Source organism: Oratosquilla oratoria, chromosome 21 (genome assembly GCF_046742065.1).
Source record: "Oratosquilla oratoria isolate Oo_2021 chromosome 21, ASM4674206v1, whole genome shotgun sequence".
Classification (NCBI taxonomy): Eukaryota; Metazoa; Arthropoda; class Malacostraca; order Stomatopoda; family Squillidae; genus Oratosquilla; species Oratosquilla oratoria.
The window spans coordinates 19,275,920-19,303,282 of record NC_134797.1 but is presented as its reverse complement, the minus strand read 5'-3'; the positions used below and the strand labels follow the sequence as shown (position 1 = coordinate 19,303,282).

Here is a 27,363-nt window from a genome sequence, read left to right as displayed (position 1 = left end):
CCACAACCACCAAATACCAGCCTCCGGAAACATATTCATAATCATATCACTCACCGCTCCATTAACACACTGAAAGACAACACACTGCTGCATGCCAGACCCCCTGATATCCACACTTCTGAATCCTCTCTCCCACGAAAGGACAGAGTCCACTTGGCCAGACTGCGGTGCGGTCACCACCCAGCACTTCTAAGCTACCAGAAGAGGCTGGATGACTGCATTGTGAACAGCTGCCCAGGATGTAACACTTCACCCCATACCATACAACACATAATGGAAGACTGCATTATACACAATCATGCACGAAAACAACACAACATACGCTCTATAAAGGATTTGTGGGAAACCCCAGTTTCGGCTATGGCATTCCTTGGGGAGACGGGATTGCTCGGACAGACAGTCTAGGGAACGACAACAACAACAACAACAACCCTTGCTGGCTTGAAATTCTTCTGCATCTGATGCTGTTGATGGACCTGGTTGTGGTTCTCCTTCATTGCCTCCACTGAATTTAGAATATAAATTTGGTGCCTTCTTACGAATCATCTTTGCGTCCAAAGGGATATTTTTTTTCCTTAAGTCTTGTATCCAGAATGCTAAAGCAGATTCCATCCTGACGATTGCATTGTTTCATACAACATTCACCATCTTAGCACTTCCACAAAAACTCGATGCTACACTAGATCTCATTGCCTTCTCATTTTTCTTTATGTAACACATGGTGCTTTCATTCACTCTGTAATGGTGTCCTACCACAGCATAACTTTTCCCTTTCTTTACCAGTTAGGGTGAATGTGAGCATTTTTCTGCTAAAAAAAAATGGCCTAAGAAATTCACGAAATTGCCAAAATTATGAAAAAAAAAAAAAAATTGAAAGCAAAATCCGCAAGTATGCGGGGCCATGAAAGGTGAACTGCGAATGAGTGAGGGTATACTGTATTACAATAACCAAGAATATGTCATGCGTGTTTAATTATATTACGTATATGAAATTAAATAAAAAATCAAAAGTAGATTGAGAGAAGCGAGCAAATGCCTTGGTGGATTGAAGAGTGTAATGAGGAAAAGACATTTGGGAATGGATGCTAAGAGGAGACTGTATGAAGGAGTGATTGTCCCAACAGCACTGTATGGGGCAGAAACATGGAACATAAGAGAGGAAGAGAGAAGGAGTTTGAATGTGTTTGATATGAGGTGTCTGAGAAGTATGATGGGGGTTACTAGGCTAGATAGGGTGAGAAATGAGGTGAGGAGAAGAACAGGGGTGGAAAGGGAGTTGGGAGATAGGGTTGATGAAAGAATTTTAGGATGGTTTGGACACATGGAAAGAATGAGTGAAGAAAGACTAGTAAAAGAGGTATGGAAGGCAGATGTGGAGGGAGTGAACATGAAGGGACATCCTAGGATGAGGTGGATGGATGGGGTGAAGGGGGCTTTTGGGAAGAGGGGAATGTCTGTTGAGGAAGGACGGGAAAGGACGGAAGACAGGGGTGAATGGAGAATGGTTGTATATGGATGATGTTGTGATGCATGAGGTGGAATGGGCAGGGGGATGGGGGGTGACGTAGTATGTGTGAGCAAAATTTGACGCAGCCCAAAGGGATTTCTCCCCGTCTTCTCCTTTTATGCATTGGGGGACGGAGAGGGGGGGTTGCCGATTTAATGAAGCGGCCTTGCTGTGGATGTGCTGTGTCTTGCGACACTGCTTCTGACCCAGGGCAGTGGACAAGGTGCAGGGATGACCCGTCATCCAGGAGGTGCTAAGATAAGAGGGAGGATGGAGGGGTGTGGAGTGTATTCAGGGATAGAATGGGTGGGTATGATTTTATGCCTTTTCCTTTTTGGCTACCTTCCTTGTAAGGGGGAAAAAGCCTTGTATGCATTAGTTTATCTCACTTGTTCTTACAAAACCCTTAGGGATCTTTTGCAGAACCTTAGGGTTCCGGGGAACCCTGGTTGAGAAACAATGGTCTAGGAAATGGCAACAATAATGACAATAACAACAACAACCCAACTCCCTCTTTCCATTTCTCTATCTCTCCTTTTTTGTCATCCCACTTTGTATGCATACTTTTGTGATTATAAAATAATTTTGTTACCAGTATCAATTATTCTATTTATATACATAAAATATTGGTAAGTAATGTGAAGTTCATGATCCATCCTGTTATGATATAATAACACTTTACTGCACTCAAACTTCTTAAAAAAAAGAGTAAATAACAGGAAAACTATAACTTATGACTATAATTTCTTCATTAGTTCATCAATATCATAAATCTTTCAGAACTGTTATGAATCATAAGGTACTAGAACAGAAAAAAAATTATAATGTGAAAGGCAAACATCTCTTCAATCTATAAATGACAACAAATGCATCATTATTAGGTTTACTTCCTCTGTTTTTGCCTTGTATATTGATCTTTACTAGAGACAATGCAAATTATATAATTGAATGAAGACCAAAACAAAATACAATCAAGGAAGAAAAAGCACTCACCAAATCTCTTATTAGGATCTTTAAAAGGTGACTCATATGTTCCTTCAGGTGTAACATCTCCAGTACGATTGAGAAGATTCTCTCTTGGAATGGCATATTTTTCAAACATCATAACACTGAAATTTGAATAAGAGATAACTGATATACATTCATAAATTTCAGAGTGAAATGTTTAAATTCAAAAGTAGTATTATATAATGGATATGGAAGAAATACTTCAAAGTGCTCCAAAATGTACAGAAATCAAATCTGATGATTGGAAATTAAAAAACAAAATAATAATACAATTGCTGGACAGGGGAGGAGAGGAACCAAATAGTGTAATGAAGAGCTAAAAGAGAAAAAAGTGGAAGAAAATGTTGAAACTTGACCTATGACTGCAGATTAAAACTGAGAATACAGAGTATGTCAAAATATGTACAAGATATCCGATAATTTTTATGACAGTTGCTCTCAGCCACCCGTAAGATCGACTTTTGCAGAGCCTTAGACCACTACACCACAGAAGTTTCTGTGGTGTAATGGTCTAAGGCTCTGCGAAAGTCGATCTTACGGGTGGCTGAGAGCAGTGGGTTCGAATCCTGCATGCAACTGTCATAAAAATTATCGCATTGATGTCACTGCTATTAGCAAATTTCTCTCACATGTACAAGATATATATGAATTAAATTAGATTAAATACAATCTTTTTTTAACTCAGTCACCTTCATTACTGTGGGGGAAAAGATGATATTGCTATGCTACAACACCCCTACCCCTCCTAGTTTGTCTTTTCTAACATATAACAAGCGATCTTCGGTGGTGACTAACGTCACCGCTTTGGCCTGCAGCACTAGGAGCTCGCTTCGCTCACAGTTTAGCTGGTAAACTAAGATACTCTTCCCTTAAGCCAGAATATTTGTAATCAGGATTGTCCTTAAATAGCTCACCAAACTTTCGAACTATACGTTGGAAATCATTTATCATAGCTATTCTAGGTTTTAACCTTTTTATGTTTTTGTACAATTTTGGAAATAATTCCATATGTTCATCTTTAAGGCCACGGGACAATATCTTATTACGAAAAACCTCTTGTCTTTCTATTCCCTTTGTTTTAGTAACCCACATCCAATAATGCCTCTGTCGTTTTCTCTCAAAAGCTAAAGCTGATTTGCCGTCATTGGACATGTTGTAGTAGCAAGACAACCAAATTCTATGACAGCTATACGCTTTTTCTTCAATGTCTTCTTTATTAGCTGGTAAACTAAGATACTCTTCCCTTGAGCCAGAATATTTGTCATCAGGATTGTCCTTTAATAGCTCACCAAACTTTCGAACTATACGTTGGAAATCATTTATCATAGCTATTAAAGGTTTTAACCTTTTTATGTTTTTGTACAATTTTGGAAATAATTCCATATGTTCATCTTTAAGGCCACGGGACAATATCTTATACGCCCATTCTTCAAAATGTCGGGAAACATAGTACCTCGATCAATTCTGTTGGCTCGGCCGGGGGCTTGGCTGCGCAAACAGCGGCCTACGGCCGCAGCTTTCCGCGCTCAAATCCCTCGTTTTCCCCTTCGTCCTCGGCCTCGGGGCGAAACCCCAACACGGGATCCCCAGCACGAAGAACGCGAAGTAGAACGCGAGGAAGAAGAACGCGAAGAACACGAAGAAGAATGCGAAGAACGCGAAGAAGAACGCAAAGAAGAATGCGAAGAAGAACGCGAAGAAGAACGCGAGGAAGAAGAAGAAGAAGAACGCGAAGACAATATCTTATACGCCCATTCTTCAAAATGTCGGGAAACATAGTACCTCGATCAATTCTGTTGGCTCGGCCAAAAACTGACAAAAGTTCCAAATTGAGTGAAGTTTATTTTTAATCCCCAGCACGAAGAAGAACGCGAAGAACACGAAGTAGAATGAGAAGAAGAATGCGAAGAACGCGAAGAAGAACACGAGGAAGAAGAACGCGAAGAAGAACACGAAGAAGAACACAAAGTAGAATGAGAAGAATGCGAAGAACGCGAAGAAGAACGCGAGGAAGAAGAACGCGAAGAAGAACGCAAAGAAGAATGCGAAGAAGAACGCGAAGAAGAACGCGAAGAAAAACGCGAAGAAGAACGTGAGGAAGAAGAAGAAGAAAGCGAAGAAGAAGAAGAACGCGAAGACAATATCTTATACGCCCATTCTTCAAAATGTCAGGAAACATAGTACCTCGATCAATTCTGTTGGCTCGGCCAAAAAACTGACAAAAGTTCCAAATTGAATGAAGTTTATCTTTAATTATATATAAATATATGTATGGTATTCTAACTGACCCCAACATCAACCTGTCTTTGCAGGTGTGGGAAAGTAAAGAGATTAGAGTTACATGGGCAGTAGAGAAGAGACTGAAGGAGGGAAGCAAAAAGGAGGTGAAGGTTAAGAGTGATTCAGCATTCCTTTACAAAAGGAAATTAGTCTCTAATGCAGATTTGTTGTGTGGTCTACATTGAGTTTGGTAAGACAAACAAGATGATGTTTCATTAGCTTTAATGTCTTTGTCCCAACTGGTATACAATCATGGAACAACCCTGAGCAGAACTTGGGAGGGGTTGCAAAATTCTATTTACACGTATAAAGTGGCAGTTGTCACTACACTTAACTATAATAATTGTTCTCCTATATCTACAATGTACAATGCATGGACTAAGTCTGGACACTCAGTATCCATGCATAGGATAATATTACAAAAAGGAAACATAAAAAAAGTATGTGTTTTACATATGTTGATAAAGTGTTGATGTATGTTGATCTGGTAGATTGGCAATGTTGGACACAGATGTCTCAATTGCTTGGCCAGGTGTCCTGGTGAGGTCAGAAATGCCTGGCCCCTCTGACCACTGTCAAACCCTGAGCACAATGGCAGGTCCCTTGGGAGTTGTCTGAAGATGTTGGATGTTCCCTCTTGCACCAAATGCATGTGTGTATGCATGTGCATGTTGGACATTTAAAGGATTGAATCTTTCTTTCAATCATCTTGCAACTGATGCTCAGCTTAGCTACCACTCACTGACCACAGTGAGGTTAATGCTCAGGGAAGATAAGAAATAATACAAGGCCTTTGCAGAATTTTGGCATGAAGATGGATATACATAATGTTGGAATAATGGTGGTATTGGGAAATATTCGTGATTAAAACAAAATTGACTTAATTGTATGAGCATGCAGAAGTAGATATCATTTCAATTCACCTAGGCAAAATGTACACTTATGAAGTTCTCGCTTGATTTCAAAGATTGTAGCAGGGTAGGGGAACAGGAGGTTGCCGTGGAGAGGATTGGTGACGGTCCTCTATTGTAGGGATAGTATGAGCTTGTGTGGGGACTGTCCCTATGTCAAGGCCATGGGGGACTCTTTTGATATGATCTTTGTGCAAGACAGTCTCTATAAGATCATGAAACCTAATGCTTTGACTTTGTTCTTTGACTCAAGTCCAATGATACGATAGGGTCCAGAGAATTTAGGGAAGAGCTTCAAGGTGGGGATGTGGTTGAGGGTGTAAACAATGTCTCCAAGTTCAAAGGTACAAGCTCTGGCTATTTTATTATGCAGACAGACCATTTTATCTTTAGTCAGATGAAAAGTATAATGGATTCTTTTGAAAAAATTATTGAAATCTGTTATTATGACCTTGACATAATCATTGAAATTGTAAATAGGAGGTAATTCTGAAAGAAGGTCATATGGGAGGTTTTTGTCCAAGCCAAAGAGGACAAAATGAGGTCATTCTGATATTGACCTGTTAATTGAACTATTTATGCAAGCTTGAATCATGGGGACATGTTCATCCCAAGAATTGTGAAGATCAGAAGCAAGGTGTCAAAGAGCATTGAGAATATTTCTATTCTGGCATTCAACTAACCATTTCAACTAGGGTGATAAGCAATAGTGATTTGAAAGTAATTACAAATGTGCAAAAGAATCTCATTGTTGAACTCAGTCCCATTGTAAGAAATCAGAGTTTTTGGTGTAGTGAAGGGGCTTTTGAGTTTGTGTCTTTGCCACATGTTGTGTTGTCTTGTCTGGTAGGGGGGGAATGAATACAGAATCATGAAAAATGATCGACACAGACAAAGAGGTATTGGTTTCTGCTGTCGATAAGTGATAACATAAGGATATCAACAGTGAATGAGTCAAATGGTTTACAAGGGGTAGGATAAGTTAAGATTGGAACATGACCACTAATAGCTGAAAGGAGGGAAATGCCATTGACACGGCAAGTTTCTGGCATACAGAGTACATTGGTGTTTCATGCTTGAAAAACTCATATGTGTATCTTTGTATACTCACAAGGAAGCAGCATCTTTGGGCTGATAAGCACTGCATGTGTTTGAATGTTGTTGTTGTTGTTGCTCCCTAGACTGTCTGAGCAGTCCCATCTCCCCAAGGAATGCCACGGCCGAAATGGGTTTTTTCCCACAAATCCTTTATGGAGTGTATGTTGTGTTGTTTGCGTGCGTGATTGTGTATAATGCAGTCTTCCATGATGTGTTGAATAGTATGGGGTGAAGTGTTACATCCTGGACAGTTGTCCATAATGCAGTCATCCAGTCTCTTCTAGTAGCTTAGAAGGGCTGGGTGGTGGCTGCATCACAGTCTGGCCAGGTGGACTCTGTCTTTTTGTGGGAGAGAGGATTCAGAAGGGTGGATATCAGGGGGTCTGGCATGCAGCAATGTGTTGTCTTTTAGTGTGTTAATGCAGTAGTGAGTGATATAATTATGAATATGTTTCCAGAGGCTGGGATTTGGTGGTTGTGGAGGAAAAGAAGAGAGTATTTGAGTGTGATATAGGTATTTGGGTGTTGTTTTTTTTATATTTGTTGGTGTGTGTGGGTGTTCTGCTAAGTAGTGTAGCAGGTGTGCTGTGTTTGTGGAGGCTGCAGCAAGTGTTTGTGTGCCTCTCATGTCAAGGTGATCTTTGACTTTGAGGACTTTTGTTTCATAGTGTAGATGGTCTGTAGGTGTTGTTATGTGCAGCTTGTAATTGTTTTTAAGGTTTTGTTTTGTATAGTCTGAAGGGTGCCCATGCTGGACTCGCATAATTCATCACTGAGCATGTGCATTGTTTGTATATTGTAGTATTAGTTTCTTTTTGCCCAAATGTTGTTCCAGTGATTGATTTAAGTGTGTTGAGTCTAGATGTGTATTTATTTTCTATGTTTGTGATGTGCTGTTTAAATGACATGGATGTATTGTATATTACACCAAGAATCTTCGGTGTGTGTGTGTGTGTAGTATTAGAGTGTTGTTGATATAGAGATGAGGAATGTATTTGTGTTCTTTTGTCCAGTTGGTGAGAAGTGTTGCTGTAGATTTGGTTGGGGCTATTTTGAGTCTGTTTGTAATGAACCATGTGTTGAGTGTATCAAGGTATGGCTGTATCATTTCTGCGCCTTTGTCTGTGTTACAATGTGTACATGTGATTGTTATGTTGCCTGCATAGGAAGAGATTTGTATTTCTGAGGTGTCTGGTGTGGGTATATCATGCACGTATAGATTAAAGAGTGTGGGGGATAGAACTGAGCCCTGTGGTACTCCATTCTTAATGTTTCTGGTGTAAGATGATTGGCCATTATATGACACATAAGCATTCCTGCCTGCCAGATAATTGGCCAGCCATCTTTTAGTGTTATTTAGTGTTATATATTTTGTTTGTTATATTGTGGTGGGGGATAGCATCAAAAGCTTTACTATGATGGGGCCTATCTGAATTGATGCCATCTAATATTCTTTGAGTGAGGTTTATTAGAAGAGTGTTTGTGGAGTGTAGTGGCCTAAAACTGTGCTGTGATTCAGCAAGGGGAATATGTGATGTGATGAGTTGAAGTATGAGGCATTCAATGACTTTGGAGTGGTTGCAGAGAAGTGTTATTGAGTGGTGTGATGTTGTTGTTGTTGTTGTTGTCGTTCCCTAGACTGTCTGTCCGAGCAGTCCCGTCTCCCCAAGGAATGCCATAGCCGAAACTGGGTTTTCCCACAAATCCTTTATAGAGCGTATGTTGTGTTGTTTGCGTGCATGATTGTGTATAATGCAGTCTTCCATTATGTGTTGTATGGTATGGGGTGAAGTGTTACATCCTGGGCAGCTGTTCACAATGCGGTCATCCAGCCTCTTCTGGTAGCTTAGAAGTGCTGGGTGGTGACCGCACCGCAGTCTGGCCAAGTGGACTCTGTCCTTTCGTGGGAGAGAGGATTCAGAAGTGTGGATATCAGGGGGTCTGGCATGCAGCAGTGTGTTGTCTTTCAGTGTGTTAATGGAGCGGTGAGTGATATGATTATGAATATGTTTCCGGAGGCTGGTATTTGGTGGTTGTGGAGGAAGAGAAGAGAGTATCTGTGTGTGATAAAGGTCTTTGGGTGTTGTTTTAATGTTTCTTGGTGTGTGTGGGTGTTCTGCTATGTAGTGTAGCGGGTGTAATGTGTTTGTGGTGGCTGCGGCAAGTGTTTGTGTGCCTCTCATGTCGAGGTGGTCCTTGACTTTGAGGACTTTTGTTTCATGGTGTAAATGGTCTGTAGGTGTTGTATTTGTGCAGCCTGTAATTGTTTTTAGGGCTTTGTTTTGTATGATTTGAAGGGTGTTGTGGTGTGTCTCACTGAGATTAGGAGCCCATGCAGGACTCGCATAATTCAACACTGAGCGTATGCATTGTTTGTATATTGTTATATTAGTTTCTTTGTTTTGTCCAAATGTTGTTGTTGTTGTTGTTGTCGTTCCCTAGACTGTCTGTCCGAGCAGTCCCGCCTCCCCAAGGAAGGCCACAGCCGAAACTGGGTTTTCCCACAAATCCTTTATAGAGTGTATGTTGTGTTGTTTGCGTGCATGATTGTGTATATTGGTCCTGGAGCTGCAACGTCTACGTCGTGGGACCACCCCCCAACCCCAAGAGTTGGGGGCCAATCAGCAGCAACCACCCCTGGCCATCAGCTCTACGCAGATGGCACCGATCCCCAAGGAGGAACTACGCCTACCTGGGGGAGTACCACAATCCAAATGTTGTTCCAGTGATTGACTTAAGTGCGTTAAGTCTGGGTGTGCATTTGTTTTTTATGTTTGTGATGTGTTGTTTGAAAGACATGGATGTATCGTATGTTACACCAAGAATTTTCGGTGTGTTTGTGTGTGGTATTAGAGTGTTGTTGATGTAGAGATGAGGTATGTATTTGTGTTCTTTTGTCCAGTTGGTGAGAAGTGTTGCTGTAGATTTGGTTGGAGCTATTTTGAGTCTGTTTGTGATGAACCATGTGTTGAGTGTGTCAAGGTATGGCTGGATTATTTCTGCAGCTTTGTCTGTGTTACGATGTGTGCATGTGATTGTTATGTCGTCTGCGTAGGAAGAGATTTGTATTTCTGAAGTGTCTGGCGTGGGTAAGTCATGCATGTATAGATTAAATAGTGTGGGGGATAGAACTGAGCCCTGTGGTACTCCGTTTTTAATGTTTCTGATGTGCGATGATTGGCCATTATATGACACGTAAGCATTCCTACCTGCCAGATAATTGGCCAGCCATCTTTTGGTGTTATTGTGCATGTCTGTGTTATATATTTTATTTGTTAGGTTGTGGCGGGGGATAGCATCAAAAGCTTTACTAATGTCTAATGTTATAAGAAGTGTTCTTTGGTGAGGCCTATCTGAATTGATGCCATCTAAAATCCTTTGTGTGAGGTTTGTCAGAAGAGTGTTTGTGGAGTGTAGTGGCCTAAAACCGTGTTGTGAGTCAGCAAGGGGAATATGTGGTGTGACAAGTTTAAGTATTAGGCGTTCAGTGGTGTGATGTTGGGATTGTTGGGTCTTTATTGGGATTTGGGATTGGGATTATTTTCCCTTGCTTCCAGATTTTAGGTATATTGTTGTGTGAATAGCTGTAGTTTGCAATGTTTATGAGTGTGTGTATACCTTGTGGTCCAATGTGTTTTAGGTGGATGTTACTTATGTTGTCAGGGCCACAAGCGGATGAGTGCTTGAACTTATGTTTTATAAGTTTTGTCTGTCTATGAAGGGTGTATAGTCTGAGTCAATGGGAAAGTCTTTTTTATGTCGAATGGTGCATCAGTCATCAGGGTGAGAAGCGAGACTGGCTTGTCTGTATTTACCTAGTTGTACTTTACGGGAAGGGGAGCTATGCTTGTGTCCCGTCTTCATATCTCATTTTATCTAGACTTTCTTTAAATTTGTGTATCATTTTTGCACACACCACATTTTCATCTAACTTATTCCAAACGTCTATTACTCTGTGGGGAAAGCTGTTCTTTTTCAGGTCTCTCCTATAACTGTTTTTCTTGATTTTCTTTCTGTGTCCTCTTCTATCTTTACTATCCCATTTTATAAGATCCTCTCTATCTATAGTTTCTATGCCTTTCATGATTCTATAGTTATCAAGTCTCCTCTCTCTCTTCTTTGCTCTAATGTCTGTAGCTCAAGTTTTGCTAGTCTCTCCTCATATGATAGTTCTGAGAGTGTTGGTGCCAATTTCGTAATTGCTCTTTGTATTCTTTCAAGTTTTGTTATACATTTTTTTGTACTTGGTGACCACATCATTGCTGCATTTTAAACATAAAGGCAGAGGGCCTCTCAGGATTTTATTATACTTACCAAACACTTCCCAACCAATTGTAATATGTCTTTTTATTTCATTATCGTCATCTTTGGTTATTTTCACCATCTGGCCTAAATAATTATACTCTTCAACTTCTTCAAGACTCTCACCATCGATTATAATCTCTTTATTTTGAACTTTTGTGTAGAACATTACTTTGGTTTCACTCTTATTCATTTTTTAACCTACTTTGAGACTTTCTTTGTTCAGATCATTCAGCATTTCTTCCAAGTCTTCTGCTCTTTCTGAAATAATAATGTTATCCACAAATCTTAGGTGGTTCAAATATTCACCATTAATCTTCAAACCTTTCTCTTCCCAACTTAACCTTCTGAAAACCTCTTCCAAGCAAGCTATAAAACATTTGAGTGAAATGGTATCACCTTGACGTACTCCTTTTTGAATCTAGATCTTTTCTGTATCTTTATGTAGTTGAATTATAGTGGCACCTTTCGCAGAAATCTTCTCTAAAACCCTTACGATCTGTTCATTTGTACCCTGATTGCATAATGAGTTTAGTGTTGCTATTTGTTCTACTGAGTCAAAGGCTTTCTCATAATCCACAAAAGGTAAACAGAGAGGTATATTGTATTCTGTCGTTTTCTTGATTAGTTGGTTCATTGCCTGTAAATGTTCTAAAGTCAAATATCCGCTCCTAAAGCCTGCCTGTTCTCTTGGATGCGGTTGGTTTCCATCTAAACCCTGACTTAGTCTATTTGTAAGGATCTTGGAGAATACTTTATATACATTTGATAGCAAGCTAATTGGTCAATAGGTACTAAGATCCTTCTGGTCTCCTTTTTTATGAAGCAAAATCACTATAGCATTGCACAAAAATTCAGGAATGCTTTCTTGATGTAAGCACTGGGTGTACAACTGAGCCAACCTAATATGAACTTCTTTCCCTGTGTCTTTCAACAGATCTATTGAGAAACCATCTTCCCCAGGTGCTTTTCCTCATTTCATATTTCTAGAGCAAATTCTACTTCTTCCTTCGTAATCTCTGGTACACTACTAATGTCTACAGGTGAATTTATTGACTCAACTACAGGCTTCGATGAGTAAAGCTCTTGATAAAATTCTTCTACTCTTTTTACCATTTTTTCTCTACATTTAATGATTCCTACATTCTTATCTTTCAAACATATCATTTGCTGTCTTCCTAAAGCATGTCTGCGCTCGGTCCCTTTAATACTTTTACCTTTCTGAATAGTTTCTTTTATTTCATCCATGTTTTTTTTTTTTTTCTCTAATCTCTGACTTTTGTTGATAAGCTTGTTTAGTTCTATTCTTTCTATTTCGTCTCTCCTACTTTTAATCTGCATGGTCATTCTTCTTTTAATTAGGTCATTTGTCCCCATCTGGGGTATTGGCTGCATGCTGTTGTGGCAAAGTAGTATGCTGATGTTCCTATTGGCCACACATCATTTTGTCTGTGATAGAGGAGGACTCTGCTCACAGAGAAATGATGACACTTATTATACTGCTACTGTCCCTCCGTTATGCTGTCCCCCAACCCCTTGTTGCTGTCCTGTACCATTTCTCTGAATATTCATTTCCTTGTTTCACCTACCCTGTGGTGGGGAATAGAATACTACCACCAAGTATTCCCACTTGGATTGTAAGAGGTGAGAAGAAAGGGACAAGGATTGGGACTAGGCATCCTTTTCCCTGTAGCCCCACAGGGAACATTCCTAAAAAAAGTAAAGGCTTAAGAGGGTCTAGGAGTTTTCCAACCATTACCCTAAGGTTTGGGTCTTTTAATGTTCATGGATGTGGTACAGATGTAAAAGGGAAGAGATAGGCAGTATGTTTGTGAGAAGAGAGATGGATGTGTTGGCTTTGAGTGAAACTAAGTTAACAGGGAGGGTCAAGTGTGAGTTTGGGAGTGTAGTTGGGAGGATATCAGGAGTGAAAAGAGGGCATGGGAGAGAAGGGGTAACTATACTAGTAAGTGAAGAGATAGGTAAATGTGTAGTGGAGTGGAAGGAGGTTTCTTCAAGGTTAATGTGGATGTAGGTGAAACTGGGAAAGGAGATGTGGGTTTTGTAAGTGCATATGGGCCTGGTAGTGAGAAGAATGTAGAAGAAAGGGAGGCTTTTTAAATAGATTAAATTGAGTGCATAGAGGGATTAGGAAGGAACATCAATGTAGTAGTATTGGGAAACCTTCTGCTAAGATAGGAAATGAACCAATAGACAGAGTGGTTGGGAAATGTGGAGTTCCAGGAAAGAATCGTAGTGGAGAGTTGATGGTGGAGATGTGTCTTGAAAGAGAGTTGATGATAGCAAATACAGTATTTTGGAAGAAAGTCAAGCATAAGTACACATGGGAGAGGGTGGTGGATGGAAGGGTGGTAGATAGAGCATTAACCCCTTCCATACGGTGCCGCACACGTAGGCGTCATGGGGAGCGAGTGTATTCGCGAGGCTGCCATATCGGCGTCTTGATTATATTTATTGTAGTCGCCCCTCCATAATGACATTCTTTCTAATTCTTTTGTAATCGCATTTTCTATGGTTATCAAAATTCACGGGTGAAGAGAGAACGATCGATATAAGCGGTGACTATATTTTATGATGCGAGTATTATTACGACACGTCGTACGGCTGGCATTGGCTGCTGCCACCGAGATCTAAGTCCATGACGCCTACGTGTGCGGCACCGTATGGAAGGGGTTAAGGGACTATGTAGTGGTAGATAGGAGTATAATAGGAAGAGTTAAGGATGTACATGTTGTAAGGGGAGAGAGCGGGGGGATATCAGATCATTTCTTGGTGGAAGGTAAGTTGAGAGTGGAGGACAGATGGAGAAAAAGGAAAAGGACAAAAGGTAGGGAGGTGCCTAGAGGGAACTGAGAGGTGCTTAGAGGGAAAAGGAGAAGGAGTACAAGAAGAAGTTGAGTAGTGGGAGTGAGTGAAGGATAGAGTAAGGAGGGAGTCATAAGGTGTGCAAGGATGGTGTGTGGAACAAGAAGGATACGAGGAAATACAAGGAAGGGTAGTGAGTGGTGGGATGAGGAAACAAAGAAGGTTGTTGAAGAGAATAAGCGAGCTTTCACAGATTGGTTACAAAATAGGACGAGGGAGTCATATGAGAGGTACAAAGAAAAGAAAAGAGAAGTAAAGCACAAGATAAAGGAGACGAAGAGGAGAGCAGATATGAAATGGGGTAAGAGTACGGCGACAAAACTTTGAAAGTAATAAAAAAGATGTTTTGGAAAGAAATTAAGAGAGGAAGGGGAGGTGAATCAAGTAGAAAAGAAAAGGTAAAAGGTGCAGATGGAGAGATGATAATGGAAGAGAAGGTAGTAAGAGGAAGATGGGCAGAGTATTTTAGGGAGTTGCTAAATGTGAAGGAGGATAGGGAGGGAAAGGTAGTCACAGTGGGAAGTGCTAAGAAAATGACCATGATGAGTGAGGAAAATGGAGGAGGAATAAGGAAGGATGAAGTGAAAGCAGCTGTTAAGATGATGAGAGCAGGTAAGGCACCTGGTCTGGATGGATATCATGCAGAATGTCTGAAAAAAGGAGGTACAGTGATGGTGGACTGGCTGGTGAGGTTATTTAATGTTTGTTTAAGAGAGGGTAGAGTGCCAGAGGACTGGAGGAATGCCTGTATAGTTCCACTTTACAAGGGAAAAAGGGACAAGTGTGAGTGTAGTAGTTTCAGAGGTATCAGCTTGTTAAGTGTAGTTGGGAAGGCTTATGGGAGGGTCTTGATTGAAAGGATTAAGAGAGGAACAGAGGGAGTAATTGGTGAGGAACAGTGTGGATTTAGGACAGGTAGAGGTTGCATAGATCAGATTTTTGTGGTAAGACAGATATGTGAGAAAGCTATAGGAAAAGGTAAGGATGTTTTTTTGAGCTTTTATGGATCTGGAAAAGGCTTATGATGGGGTAGACAGGAAGGCACTGTGGGAGGTCTTGCAGATATTAGGAATAGGAGTAAAGCTTTTAATAGCTGTCAAGAGTTTTTATGAGAGTAGTAGAGCATATGTCAGGATTAGAAATGGTGAGAGTGAGTGGTTCAAGGTAAAGGTGGGACTTCATCAGGGATGTGTTATGTCACCTTGGCTGTTCAACTTATACATGGATGGGGTGGTATAAGAGGTAAATGCAAGGGTAATGGGTTAGGGATTGGAGATGGTTAAAGAAAATGGAGAAAAGTGGGAGGTAAGCCAGCTGTTGTTTGTGGAAGACACTGCTCTTGTGGCATGATCAGAGGAGGAATTGAGGAAGTTAGTGACAGAGTATGGGAAAGTGTGTAAAAGAAGGAAGTTGGAGATAAATGTGGGTAAAAGTAAGGTGATGAGATGTACAAGGGGTGAAAGTGGCAGCAGACTGGAAGTGAGCATGAAGGGAGAGAGACTGGAGGAAGTGGATAGTTTTAGATACTTGGGTGCGAACTTGGCAGGAAAGGGAGGAGTGGAGGTGGAGGTAGAATGTAGATTGAGAGAAGTAAGTAAATGCCTTGGTGGATTAAAAAGTGTAATGAGAAATAGACATTTGGTAATGGATGCTCAGAAAAGGTTGTATGAAGGAGTGATTGTGCCGACAGCACTAGCAGAAACATTGAACATAAGACAGGAAGAGAGGAAAAGTTTGAATGTGTTTGAGATGAGGTGTTTGAGAAGTATGATGGGGGTTACTAGGCTGGATAGACTGAGAAATGTGGAGGTGAGGAGGAGAACAGGGGTGGCAAGGGAGTTGGGAGACAGGGTGGATGAAAGAATATTAGGACCGTTTGGACACATGGAAAGAATGAGTGAAGAAAGACTAGTAAAAGAGGTATGGAAGGCAGATGTGGAGGGAGTGAACATGAGGGGGCGACCTAGGATGAGATGGATGGATGGGGTTAAAGGGGCTTTGGGGAAGAGGGGAATGTCTGTTGAGGAAGGACAGGAAAGGACAGAAGATAGGGGTGAATGGAGAATGGTTGTAAATGGATGATGTTGTGATCCATGAGGTGGAATGGGTGGGGGATGGGGGGGTGAGGTAGTATGTGTGAGAAAATTTGATGCAGCCCAAAGGGATTTCTCCATGTCTTCTCCTTTTCGGTATGTGGGGACAGAGAGGGGGGGGTCACCGATTTAATGAATCCGCCTTGCTGTGGATGTGCTGTGTCTTGCAACACTGCCTCTGATGCAGGGATGACCCATTATGCAGGAGGTGCCATGATAAGAGGGAGGGTAGAGGGTGGAGGGGTGTGGAGTGCATTGGGGATGGAATGGGTGGGAATGGTTTTTATGCCTTTGTTTTCAGGCTACCTCCCTTATAAGTAGGAAAAAGCCTTGATATATGTATTTGTAGCTTTGGAATATTTGTTTTCTCTAATACTTTTTGTACATACATACATATACCAAGGGCTCTTTTCCCCCTTACAAGGGAGGTAGCCAAAAAACAAAGGCATAAAAACCACCCCCACCCATTACATCCCTATCACACTCCACCCCCTTACTTCCCTCATATCTAGGCACCTCCGGGATGACGGGTCATCCCTACATCTTGTCCACTCCCCTGGGTCAGAAGCAGTGTTCCAAGACACAGCACTTCCACAGCAAGGCCGCTTCATCAAATCAGCGACCCCCACTCTCCGTCCCCTCGTGCTGAAAAGGAGAAAACAGGGAGAAATCCCTTCGGGCTGAGTCAAATTTTCCTTACACATACTCCCTCTCTCCCCACCCCCTACCCATTCCACCTCATGGATCACAACATCCATATACAACCATTCTCCATTCACCCCTGTCTTCTGTCCTCTCTTGTCCTTCCTCAACAGACATTAACCTCTTCCACAAAACCTCCTTGTACCCCATCCATCCATCTCATTCTAGGTCACCACCTCATGTTCACTCCCTCCACATCTGCCTTCCATACCTCTTTTACTAGTCTTTCTTCACTCATTCTTTCCATGTATCCAAACCATCCTAATAGTCTTTCATCCACCCTATCTCCCAACTCCCTTTCCACCCCTGTTCTCTTCCTCACCTCCTCATTTCTCACTCTATCCAGCCTAGTAACCCCTATCATACTTCTCAGACACCTCATCTCAAACACATTCAAACTCTTCCTCTCTTCCTGTCTTATGTTCCATGTTTATGCCCCAGACAGTGCTGCTGGCAAAATCACTACTTCATATAACCTCCTCTTCACTTCCATTCCCAAATGTCTATTTCTCATTACACCTTTTAATCCACCAAGGCATTTACTCGCTTCTCTTAATCTACATTCTACCTCCACCTCCACTCCTCCCTTTCCTGCCACGTTTGCACCCAAGTATCTAAAACTATCCACTTCCTCCAGTCTCTCTCCCTTCATGCTCACTTCCAGTCTGCTACCACTTTCACCCCTTGTACATCTCATCACCTTACTTTTACCCACATTTATCTTCAGCTTCCTTCTTTCACACACCTCTCCAAACTCTGTCACTAACTTCCTCAATCCCTCTGATCCTGCTACAAGCACAGTGTCGTCCGCAAACAACAGCTGGCTTATCTCCCACTTTTCTCCATTTTCTTTAACCATCTCCAATCCCTGACCCACCACCCTTACATTTCTCTCTCGTACCACCCCATCCATGTGGAAATTGAACCGCCAGGGTGACATAACACATCCCTGATGAATCTCACCTCTACCTCAAACTACTCACTCTCGCCGTTTCTAATCCTGACACATGCTCAACTACTCTCATAAAAACTCTTGACAGCTCCCAGAAGCTTTCCTCCTATCCTGTATATCTGCAGTACCTCCCACAGTGCCTTCCTGTCTACCATGTCATAAGCCTTTTCCAGATTCATAAAAGCTCAAAAAAACATCCTTACCTTTTTCTATAGCTTTCTCACATATCTGTCTCACCACAAAAATCTGATCTATGCAACCTCTACCTGTACTAAACACACTGTTCCTCACCAATTACTCCCTCTGTTCCTCTCTTAATCCTTTCAATCAAGACCCTCCCATAAGCCTTCCCAACTACACTTAACAAGCTGATCCCTCTGAAACTACCACACTCACACTTCTCCTTTTCCCTTGTAAAGTGGAACTATACAGGCATTCCTCCAGTCCTCTGGCACTCTACCCTCTCTTAAACAAACATTAAATAACCTCACCAGCCAGTCCACTATCACTGTACCTCCTTTTTCAGACTTTCTGCATGACATCCATCCAGACCAGGTGCCTTACCTGCTCTCATCATCTCAACAACTGCTTTCACTTCATCCTTCCTTATTTCTACTACATTTTCCTCACTCATCATGGTCATTTTCTTAGCACTTCCCACTGTGACTACCTTTCCCTCCCTATCCTCCTTTACATTTAGCAACCCCCTAAAATACTCTGCCCATCTTCCTCTTACTGCCTTCTCTTCCATTATCATCTCTCCATCTGCACCTTTTACCTTTTCTTCTCTATTTGATTTGCCTCCTCTTCCTCTCTTAATTTCTTTCCAAAACATCTTTTCATTACTTTCAAAATTTTCTGACATAGGGTACGCGTACCAATGGAGACGCACTTGCCCTATGCAGACGCATTTGACACAAAAAAACTTCTACCTGCCGATGGTGAATAGATAGGAGCATAATTATAGGCTCAGAAAATCACTTAACTATCCCCTCATAATGTGACAGTCTTACCTTCCTAATCCAAATAGGTATGTGACTGCAGATGATATAAAAAAAAGTACTGTTTTTGAAAGAATCCTTATGAAAACCTAGTCACGTACCTATTTGGATTAGGAAGGTAAGACTATGTCACATTATGAGGGGATAGTTAAGTGATTTTTTGAGCCTATAATTATGCTCCTATCTATTCACCATTGGCAGGTATAAGTTTTTTTGTGTCAAATGTGTCTGCATAGGGCAAGTGCGTCTCCACTGGTACGCGAAACCTACTCTTACCCCATTTCACATCTGCTCTCCTCTTCGCCTCCTTTATTTTGTGCTTTATTTCTCTTCTCTTTTCTTTGTACCTCTCATATGATTCCCTCATCCTATTTTGTAACCAATCTGTGAAAGCTCACTTCTTCTCTTCAACAACCTTCTTTAATTCCTCATCCCACACCTCACTACCCTTCCTCCTATTTGCTCCCGACCTTCTTGTTCCACATGCCATCTATGCACACCTTGTGATTCCCTCCTTGAAACATCCCCATTCCTCCTCCACTCCTAGTTCTATTCTATCCTTCACTCTCTCTCATTCCTGTCTTAGCTTCTTCCTGTACTCCTTCTCCTTTTCTTTCTCATTTAAGCAGTTCACTCTAAGCACCTCCCTACCTTTTGTCCTTTTTCTCTTTCTCCATCTATCCTCCACTCTCAACTTATCTTCCACCAAAACAATTATCTGATATCCCCCCACTCTCTCCCCTTAGAACATGTACATCCTTAACTCTTCCTATTATACTCCTATCTACCACTACATAGTCCCTTAAGGGAGTGTCACATCATTTTATAGAGTAGGTGAGTTTTTTTTCCAAATGTGTTTAATGAATATAGGTATAAATACCCCTTACATTAGTGTGTAATTCCTCAAGGTATTGTGTTCCTCCCATGTATATATGTGGCATAGTGAATATTTAATGAAGATAGAATGAGTTCTATTGAAGCTGTGATTACTTAATGGAAAATTCTTCCACATCATTCAGCTTGGTATGAAATGAAAGCTTAGAGTCTAGGGAACAAATCTTATTGAATACATTTTTTCAAACTAATACCTCTGATTTTTTATTAATTTGTTTCTCTGAATAATTAAAAAAAATGCTGCAAAATTTAGGTTTCATAAATAAACATAGAAAAAAATCAAATTTCTTTTACTTTTTTATTGTAGAAAATAAAGAGCATGATGTCTATTTTCAAATTAAACAAAAATGACAAAAATCCATACAGAACAACCGAAGATATTACAACATAAATAACAAAAACATAAACTTTACAGGACGGGAGATTCCCACTTGAATCGTAAGAGGTGAGAAAAACGGGACAAGGATTGAGACTAGGCATCCTTCTCCCTGTAGACCCACAGGGGACATTCCTAAAAAAGTAAAGGCATAAGATGGTCTAGGAGTTTTCCAACCAGTATCCAAAGGTTTGGGTATTTTAATCTGCATGGATGAAGTACAGATGAGAGTAAAAGGGAAGAGATAGCCAGTATGTTTGTGAGAAGAAAGATGGATGTGTTGGCTTTGGGTGAAACTAAGTTGAGAGGGAGGGGCAAGTGTGAGTTTGAGAGTGTAGTTGGGAGGTTCTCAGGAGTGAAGAGAGGATGAGGGAGAGAAGAAATGGCAATAACAGTAAGTGAAGAGATAGGTAAATGTGTAGTGGAGTGGAAGGAGGTTTCTTCAAGGTTAATGTGGAAGTAGATGAAACTGGGAAAGGAGATGTGGGTTTTTGTAAGAGCATATGGGCCTGGTAGTGAGAAGAGTGTAGAAGAAATGGAGGCTTTTTGGACAGATTTAAATGAATGCATAGAGGGATTAGGGAGAAATGTCAATGTAGTAGTATTGGGAGACCTTAATTCTAGCTTAGGAAATGAGCCAATAGATGGAGTGGTTGGGAAGTGTGGATTTCCAGGAAAGAATTGTAGTGGAGAGTTGATGGTGATGTGTCTAGAGAGTTGATGATGGCAAATACAGTGTTTCGGAAGAAACTCAAGCATAAGTACACATGGGAGAGGGTGGTGGATGGAAGGGTGGTAGATAGAGCTTTAGGGGAGTGTCGCCAGCGATATTTTGAACAATTCTGGTACACGAGCGAATTTTAGGTAAACATTTCAAAAGAATCTGTATGATGGTGGCAACACTCATTCAAAGTTATACAACTGTATTTCATTTCTATTTTTTTTATACAGAATAGATAAAATATTGGCAACCTCTGGCAACCCCAATGTATAAAAATACATTCTGTATATTGAAATAACATCAATATTTCCATAGCTATTTCATTTTTTGCTACAGATTTTTCCCCATTTTCTCTTTTTCTGCATGAGGGGACAGAGAGGGGGAGGGGGGTCACTGATTAAATGAATTGACCTTGCTGTGGATATGCTGTGTCTTGCTGCATTGTTTCTGACCAAGGGCAGTGGGCAAGATGCAGGGATGACCTGTCCTCCAGGAGGAGCCAAGAAAAGAGGGAGGGAGGGGTGATGAATGGGAGTGGAGTATTTGGGGATGAAATGGGTGGGAGTGGATTTATGCCTATGACTTTGGCTACCTCCCTTGTAAGGGAAAAAAAAAACCTTGGTATATGTATGTATGTATGTATGTATGTATGTATGTATATATATATATATATATATATATATATATATATATATATATATAAATATATATATATACACATACATATACCCACCCATTCCACCTCATGGATCACAGCCTCATCTATACACAACCCTTCTCCATTCACCCCTATCTTCTGTCCTCTCCCATCCTTCCTCCACAGACATTCCTCTCTTTTGTAAAGCCCCTTTCACTCCATCCATCCATCTCATCCTAGGACGCCCCCTCATATTCACTCCTTCCACCTTTGCCTTCCACACTTCTTTTACTAATCTTTCCTCACATTCTTTCCATGTGTCCAAACCATCCTAATACTCTTTCATCAACCCTATCTCCCAGCTCCCTTTCCACCCCTGTTCTCCTCCTCACCTCCTCATTTCTCACTTTATCTAGCCTAGTAACCCCTATCATACTTCTCAGACACCTCATCTCAAACACATTCAAACTCCTTCTCTCTTCCTCTCTCATGTTCCATGTTTCTGCCCTGTACATTGCTGTTGGCACAATCACTCCTTCATATAACCTCCTCTTAGCATCCATTCCCAGATGTCTATTTCTCATTACACTTTTTAATCCACCAAGGCATTTACTCGCTTCTCTCAATCTACATTCTACCTCCACCTCCACTCCTCCCTTTCCTGTCACATTCGCACCCAAGTATCTAAAACTATCCACTTCCTCCAGTTTCTCACCCTTAATGCTCACTTCCAGCCTACTGTCACTCTCTCCCCTTGTACATCTCATCACCTTACTTTTGCCCACATTTATCTTCAGCTTCCTTCTCTCACACATCTTCTCAAACTCTGTCACTAACTTCCTCAATCCCTCCTCTGATACTGCTACAAGCGCAGTGTCGTCAGCAAACAACAGCTGGCTCACCTCCCACTTTTCTCTTTTCTTTAATCATCTCCAACCCCTGACCCACTACCCTTGCATTCACCTCTCACACCACCCCATCCATGTAAAAATTGAACAGCCAGGGTGACATAACACATCCCTGACAAAGTCCCACCTTTACCTCAAACCATTCATATATATATATATATATATATATATATATATATATATACACACACACTTCAACATTAAGAAATGTAGTATAATACATACATACATACATATATATACCAAGGCTTTTTCCCCCTTACAAGGGAGGTAGCCAAAAAGGAAAAGGCATAAAATCATTCCCACCCATTCCATCCCTGTGAAGTCTAATGGAATTTGGAAAAAGTAAAAATAGAATATCAGGTCAATATAAAATTGGTACAAAGGAGGTAAAAAAATAAACTTGGAAAGGGACCTAGGAGTAACTATCTCAATTGATATGACACCAGACAAACATGTCAACAAATTAGTTGGTGAAAATTTTAACTTATTAAGATCATGGATGAAGAAATGGTAAAGAAAATACTAGTTACACTGATAAGACCAAAATTGGAATATGGAGCGTCACTATGGACACCTAATACAAAAAAAAAAAAATACTAGAAAGAATTCAAAGAGCAACAACAAAGATGGCACCAACACTTTGCAATTTGACATACGAACAAAGATTGGATAAACTAAATTTACTAACCCTGGAACAAAGAGGAGAAAGAGGTGATTTGCTAACCATATACAGAATTATGAAAGGGATGGAAATTCTTGATAGGGATGACCTACTAAAATGGGACAGAAATACAAGAGGACATAAGAAGAAACTCAAGAAAGACAGTTACAAAAGAAATCTGAAAAAGAATAGCTTCCCACACAGAGTGATAGATATTTGGAACAAACTTAATGAGAAAACAATGAGTGCTAAAACTATACATGATTGTAAGAAAAAACTGGATGCAGAGAGATACAAAAGCAGGTCACAATGAGCATAGCTCTCTTCCCGCAAAATACTAGGTAAATACACACATACAAAGCTAACCATACTACTACATAGGTGCAAATGGAATACAGGGACCAGCAACAGGTACCAGTACAAGATGGTCCTATGAGATGGATATCCTCCCTGTTGTCCATCTTCAAAACCCATCAACATCCTTATCTCCATCTGGAGGACAGCCCCATGGTACTCACACTCAGTCTTCAGATTAGGCCTGAGATCTCTATAACTTAAATTATACTTTCTCCATTTCTTCACATGAGGAAAGTTGACAAATGGTGACAACTCCCCTCCTCCTACTACCCCAAAACAGTCCTACACTAATATAATGCAAATATCAATCCAAAATTTCTTCTCAGAGAGACCTATGAGAGGACCAGAGAAATGTTGACAGCTCCTACAGGGTTATGGCTTTCCAGTCTGTGAAACTTAAAGCAACAATTATTATCATAATTGAAACACATATCTATGAAACAAATTTAAAAGCTAAAGAAAAAAGAAGAGTAAACATTTACTTACCCATTATCAATACCATTGAGTCCTAATTTGTGTCCCATATCTGCAATAGTGATCCCAGGGTATGTTGAGAGTGTTTGAGGATCTCTTATTGGCACAACAAAACAGTGCAAACCATGACATGTACCATCAGGTGTGAAGAGTTGAGCAAACACAAGACCATGAGTTGCTGTTTTGGCTGCAGAAAAAAATGAAAAGGGACCTCAAGAATCAAATACACTTCATATTCAGTCATTAAATTTTCAGAATATGTATATATATATAGTTATATTAACAGTTGTAACCAGGAGTATAGTAGAAAGAGTTAAGGATGTACATGTTCTACGGGGAGAGAGTGGGGGAATATCAGATCATTTTTTGGTGGAAGGTAAGTTGAGTGGAGGATAGATAGAGAAAGAGAAAAAGGACAAAAGGTAGAGAGGTGCTTAAAGTGAACTGCTCAAATAAGAAAGAAAAGGAGAAGGAGTACAAGAAGAAGCTGAGAGAGGAGTGGGAGGGAGTGAAGGATAGAGTAGAATTAGGGGTGGAGGAGGAAGGGGGATAGTCAAGGAGGGAGTCATAAGGTGTGCAAAGATGGTGTGTGGAACAAGAAGGATGGGAGGAAATAGGAGGAAGGGTAGTGAATGGTGGGATGAGGAAGCAAAAAAGTTGTAGAAGAGAAGAAATGAGCTTTCACAGATTGGTTACAAAATAGGATAAGGAAATCATGAGAGATACAAAGAAAAGAGAAGAGAAGAGAAGTAAAGCATAAGATGAAGGGGCAAAGAAGAGACTGGTGTGAAATGGGGTAGGAGTATGACAGAAAATTTTGAAAGTAATAAAAAGATGTTTTGGAAAGAAATTAAGAGAGGAAGAGTAGGTGAATCAAGTAGAAAAGAAAAGGTAAAAGGTGCAGATGGAGTGATGATAATGGAAGAGAAGGGAGTAAGAGGAAGATGGGCAGATTATTTTAGGGAATTGCTAAATGTGAAGGAGGATAGGGAGGAAAATGCAGTTGCAGTGGGAAGCACTAAGAAAATGACCGTGATGAGTGAGGAAAATGGAGGAGAAATAAGGAAAGATGAAGTGAAGGCAGTTGTTAAGATGATGAGAGCAGGTAAGGCATCTGAGTTGGATGGATGCCATGCAGAATGTCTGAAAAAAGGAGGTACAGTGATGGTGGACTGGCTGGTGAGGTTATTTAATGTTTGTTTAAGAGAGGGTAGAGTGCCAGAGGACTGGAGGAGTGCCTGTATAGTTCCACTTTACAAGGGAAAAGGGGACAAGTGTGAAAGTGGTAGTTTCAGAGGGATCAGCCTGTTGGGTGTGGTTAGGAGGACTTGTGGGAGGATCTTGATTGGGAGAGGGCTAGAGAGGGAGTGGTTGGTGAGGAGTGGTGTGGCTTTGGGATGGGTGGGGGTTGTGTGTATCAGATTTTTGTGGTGGGACAGATGTATGAGAGGGCTTTGGGAGGGGATAGGGATGTTTTTTGGGCTTTTATGGATTTGGAAGAGGCTCATGACAGGGTAGACAGGAGGGCACTTTGGGGGGTGTTGCAGATGTGTGGAGTGGGAGGGGAGCTGTTGGGAGCAGTCGGGAGTTTTTGCAAGGGTGGTGGAGTTTGTGCTTGGATTGGAAAAGGAGAGAGTGTGTGGTTTGAGGTGGGGGTGGGACTTCGTCAGGGATGTGTGTGTTGTGTCGCCTTGGCTGTCCAATTTGTACATGGATGGGGTGGTGCAAGAGGTGGATGCAAGGGTGGTAGGTCAGGGATTGGAGATGGTTGGGGAAGGTGGAGAGGGGTGGGAGATGGGCCAGTTGTTGTTTGCTGATGGCAATGCACTTGTGGCTGGATTGGAGTGGGTATTGAGGAAGTTGGTGGCAGGGTTTGGGAGAGTGTGTGAAAGAAGGAAGTTGAAGATAAATGTGGGTAAAAGTAAGATGATGAGATGTACAAGGGGAGAGGGTGGCAGCAGACTGGAAATGAGTATTAAGGGAGACAGACTGGAGGAAGTGGGTAGTTTTAGATACTTGGGTGCAAATGTGAGTAGAAAGGGAGTAGTGGGGGGTGGAGGTAGAATGTAGATTGAGAGAAGCGAGGAAATGCCTGGGGGATTAAAAAATGCAATGAGAAATAGACATTTGGGAATGGATGTTAAGAGGAGATTGTATGATGGAGAGATTGTGTTGAGAGCACTATATGGGGCAGAAATATGAAACACAAGAGAGGAAGAGAGGAGGAGTTTGAATGTGTTTGAGATAAGGTGTCTGAGCAGTATGATAGGGGTTACTAGGCTGGATAGAGTGAGAAATGAGGAGGTGAGGAGGATAACAGGGGTGGAGAGGAAGTTGGGAGATAGGGTTGATGAAAGAATATTGGGATGGCTTGGACACATGGAAAGAGTGAAAAAAGATTAGTAAAAGAGGTGCAGAAGGCAGAGGTGGAGGGGGTGAACATGAGGGATCGACCTAGGATGAGATGGATGGATGGGGTATTGGGAAAGAGGGGAATGTCTGTTGAGGAAAGACAGGAGAGGACAGATGGGGTTGAATGGAGAATGGTTGTGTATGGATGATGCTGTGATGCATGAGGGGGAGTGGGTGAGAGATGGGAGGTGAGGGAGTATGTGTGAAAAATAAATTGACGCAGCCCAAAGGGATTTCTCCCTGTTTTCTCCTTTTCTGCACGAGGGGATGGAGAGGGGGTTCGCCGATTTAATGAAATGGCCTTGCTGTGGATGTGCTGTGTCTTATGACACTGCTTCTGACCCTGGGCAGTGGGCATGATGCAGGGATGACTTGTCATGCAGGAGGTGCCAAGATAAGAGGGTGGATGGGAGTGGAGTATGTTGGGGATGGAATTGGTGAGAATGGTTTTTATGCCTTTTTTTGTTTTTTTGGGGCTACCTCCCTTGTAGGGGGGAAAAAAGCCTTTGGTATATGTACATTATCAGTTAGTTATATTACCTAAATTACCAGCCCAACACTTTGCAGCTTCAAAGTCTGGTGTGTGAAGGATGAAATTTTCACTGGCAGGGTCATAGTGAGCTTCAGTCCTCATGGCCTTTGAATTGGTCCCATGAGATATTTCTGTCAGGCAGAAGCAACCTCCTATCTGTTTATACAATACAAGTAACTTCATCAAATGTGCAAAAAGAAAATGTATATGATACATAGGTAGATTGCACCATTTCGCCAGCAGAGACAGGAGGGTTCAAAGATGATGTTGAGTGAATTTAGTTGGATTTGCTGGATGAGGAAACTTTATTTCTGTATGGAATGGGTGGGAGTAGTTTTTATGCCTTTGTTTTTTGGCTACCTCCCTTATAAGGGGGAAAAAGCCTTTGGTATATATATGTATGTATGTACAATTCTGCCATATACTTTACCTAGGATACTCAACAGTTGAATACCTTAACCCCTAATGCATCAGCAGCATATGTCATATGCCGCAATTGTTTTATGGATTGAGTGCCAGCTGCATACGCTGTAAGCCGCAATTTAAAAAAATCTGCCAAAAATAGGTATTATATTGAGGGTCAAATCTGTGGTAATGACCAAGTAGCCCTATCCATTGGCTATAAAAGGCACCCAAATTTTTTTTTAT

At 41.2% G+C, this 27,363-nt stretch overlaps 1 protein-coding gene across 9 annotated transcripts in view; it reads right to left on the bottom strand.

Annotated features, from left to right (window-relative positions):
* LOC143036734 (peroxisomal acyl-coenzyme A oxidase 3-like) overlaps nt 1–27,363 on the bottom strand; it is a 98,679-nt gene that overhangs the window by 18,168 nt on the left and 53,148 nt on the right. For all 9 annotated transcript variants that reach the window (XM_076204416.1, XM_076204415.1, XM_076204413.1 and 6 more), the window contains exons 5-7: nt 26,724–26,871; nt 23,784–23,958; nt 2,501–2,616 (exon numbers count right to left, since the gene is read on the bottom strand). In XM_076204416.1, coding sequence (XP_076060531.1) covers nt 2,501–2,616; nt 23,784–23,958; nt 26,724–26,871 — 439 coding nt within the window. The remainder of the gene's footprint in view (nt 1–2,500; nt 2,617–23,783; nt 23,959–26,723; nt 26,872–27,363) is intronic.